The sequence below is a fragment of the Salvelinus sp. IW2-2015 genome, linkage group LG22 (genome assembly GCF_002910315.2).
Source record: "Salvelinus sp. IW2-2015 linkage group LG22, ASM291031v2, whole genome shotgun sequence".
NCBI classification, from domain to species: Eukaryota; Metazoa; Chordata; class Actinopteri; order Salmoniformes; family Salmonidae; genus Salvelinus; species Salvelinus sp. IW2-2015.
This window is the reverse complement of record NC_036862.1, coordinates 36,962,954-36,966,262: the sequence shown is the minus strand read 5'-3', so window position 1 is coordinate 36,966,262 and position 3,309 is coordinate 36,962,954. Positions and strand designations below refer to the sequence as shown.

At 41.7% G+C, this 3,309-nt stretch overlaps 1 protein-coding gene across 1 annotated transcript; it reads right to left on the bottom strand.

The window, feature by feature from the left end:
• Positions 1 to 569: 569 nt before the first annotated feature.
• LOC111982571 (olfactory receptor 10D3-like) lies at positions 570 to 1,538 on the bottom strand. The gene is given in 2 exon segments (XM_024014156.3): positions 570 to 1,456; positions 1,458 to 1,538. Coding segments are annotated over 2 exon segments (951 nt in total). The 3' UTR covers positions 570 to 586.
• Between the last annotated feature and the right edge of the window lie 1,771 nt (positions 1,539 to 3,309).

Below are 3,309 nucleotides of genomic sequence, written 5' to 3'. Positions count from 1 at the left end.
CTTTGGAGGCCTCAGCGTCTACTGATTTTTGTATTTCCTTACATTTTGTGTGTAATTAAGACCTATAGTATCAGGTGAGGGAGTTCCTAACTAACCAGTGACCAATTAGAACCTAGAGTATCAGGTGAGGGGAGTTCCTAACTAACCAGTGACCAATTAAGACCTAGAGTATCAGGTGAGGGAGTTCCTAACAACCAGTGACCAATTAAGACCTATAGTATCAGGTGAGGGAAGTTCCTAACTAACCAGTGACCAATTAAGACCTAGAGTATCAGATGAGGGGAGTTCCTAACTAACCAGTGACCTTCAGTGATCAGTAAAAGGCAGGAGTGAAAACCTGCAGCACATTGCCTTCCATGGATTGAGTTTGACACCTGTGATCTAAATCAACCAAACCTTGACACTCTATTGTTGATTCACAGTTGAAACCTGACTGGTTAAATTGAGATAAAAACCACTGATGACTTTTAACAAATTCAATCAAATCTAACATTGATTCAACATGATTACATTTGATGATGAACATTATCACCACTTTTTCTTGGAACAAGCAAGAAACAAGAAATGGCTTTGGTAACCCTAACCGTTACATTTTTGGAGTAATTTCAGATCTCTTGAAAATATATTTCAGCCGCCCTCGAATCTCCTTGGTTTTGAGACAATACACAAGTGGGTTCACAAGAGAGGGGCCCAGAGTAGAGCCAATGATTAGGCCATTTCTGTGAGAGAGCGTGAGAACCAAACCAACCCTGGTGACCAATATTAACAACACCTTGGGGATAAAGAAGCAAGCCACCACTATCATGTGAGAGACACAGGTGTTAAACGTTTTCCTCCTGTCTTTGGATGAAGACATGTGTATCACTACATAAACTATCTTCATGTATGAGAAGATTATCAAGGCTAAATTACCCCATAATACAGTAGCCGCCAAAGCAGAAATTGCATTGAAATAAAGTGAAAGATTCACACATGCTGCTCTTACTAAGGCTGCATATTCACAAAAGCTGTATGGAAGTTTATTTGAGCCACAAAAGGGCAGATTGTTCACCAAGCCAGTCAACAAACTGGCTAACATGCAGCCTACTGCCCAAGTGGCTATTATAAGTAAACATACATTTGTATTAGTTAAGATAGTCTGATATCGAAGAGGATATGAAATTGCAATAAGGCGATCATAAGCCATCAGAGCAATAGCYAAGGGTTCCATAGCGCTTCCTAAATGATATAAGAAGCACTGTATCATGCAYGGTGCATAGGMGATTCTTCTCTCCTCACCAAGGAGAACGTTAAGCATTGTAACACTAATGCCGCTGGTGTAGACTATGTCTACCATTGCTAGTGAGCAAATAAAAAAGTACATGGGGGTATGCAGAGGCTTGTTGAATGCTATGACACAAATGTTGGTGATGCTTCCGATCAGAATGAGAAAGAGGACGAACAAAATGCGCTCCCACCAGCTTTGGGTGTTGTACTTCATCCAATCCTGTGATGAGGAATTCTGTTACCGTATATGTTGTTCTGTTGTTTGGCTCCATGTTCCTGTAAAATAATTTACAAAAATAAGCAGCAAAAGATTGTAAATTGATCTACAGTGATATGCAGAATCTCTAATTGAGAGTGTGCCAGACATTTCTACAATGTAGGCCAACATCACCAACTCCCAGCACTTGCTTGAATATAGAAGCCATGTACACTATCAGGACAGTATAACTCTGTGGTCACTGATACAGTTCAGTTTGTATTTACTGCTACATGATGGAATATCTGTGAAAATAACTGCATAAAAACAGTCTGAATTGTCAAACTGGTGCATTGATTGTAAAGAAAATATATAATGAGAATCATCTAGAAAACATACTGTTGGTTACAAGGTCAAGTTTTGTTAATGGATTGTTAAATTCAATACTTACCAGGCCAGCCTTGTGCGCCAAGTTTCACACACAGCTGGTAGATGACACTCTGACCAGACTGCATTGGATGTCTCTGAATTTATCCCCTTTCTGAACCACCTTCTCTCGGCCACTTGAGGAATCCCACGTCATGATTCTCATTAGACAACTACATACTGATTGGTATCAACAACATGTGTAAAAATTGCACACTTGAACATGCGTACATGCTGATTGGCTCAAAGGTCATAAGGCACATAAAGACAGACATATTTTGAGTTGTCCTTTATCTGTAATTCTTGAATTGGGCCCTACGTCCTTTCATGAGTGAACTGTAATCATAGAGAGCCAAATCCCTAATGAGACAACCCAATCTCTCTCATAAAACTTGCATTGATGACAATGGTGAATTCCATGACAGATCTCAAGATAGGACCTTGTCCCGTGAGGACATCCTCCCCCTGCGCTTTATCAGTCACAACCCATATTATCGGCACCCTTGATATAGATGAGCAAAAAATACTATAAAATAAACCATTGAAATACTGAACTATACTGTATGCACAATTTTTTTATTGCTCAGAGAACAATATTTCATTAATATGGCCTTTCATAGCTTCCTGTTTCACTGGGGTATAAAAATTAGGTAACACAAATGTAAAATCCATTTGTCATCCACACATAGAGAAAGGCAATGAACTCACAAATGATAATGTAACGATAGTCTTCGTCTCCTCATCTGACGAGTAGGAAATGTCGGACCAATACGCAGCGTGGTGAGTATTCATATTTATTTGAATACTAAAATAAAAACAAAACAATAAGCAGACGAAATAAACGAAGACGCAACAGTCCCAAAATAGTGAACACTAATACACACCAACAGGAACAATCACCCACAAAACACACTACACAAAACAGGCTACCTAAATATGGCTCCCAATCAGAGACAATGACAAACACCTGCCTCTGATTGAGAACCATATCAGGCCAAACGAAAACCCCACATAGAAACACAAAACATAGAACCACCCAACTCACGCCCTGACAACTAAAACAAAGAAAATACAAAAGAACTAGGGTCAGAACGTGACAGTACCCCCCTCCCCCAAGGTGCGGACTCCGCCGCCAAAACCTGAACCAATAGGGGAGGGTCTGGTGGGCATCTGTCCGCGGTGGCGGCTCTGGTGCTGGACGTGGACCCCACTCCACCATTGTCTTAGTCCGCTTTCGTAGTGTCTTTGAGCGACGACCCTCGCAACAACCTATGACTGGCAACCCTACTAAAGGGCCCACGGGACTGAGGGACACCTCTGGACTGAAGGAGCCTCTGGACTGAGGGAGCTCCGGACTGAGGGGCAGCTCTGGACTGAGGGCAGCTCCGGACTGAGGGCAGCTCCGGACTGAAGGGCAGCTC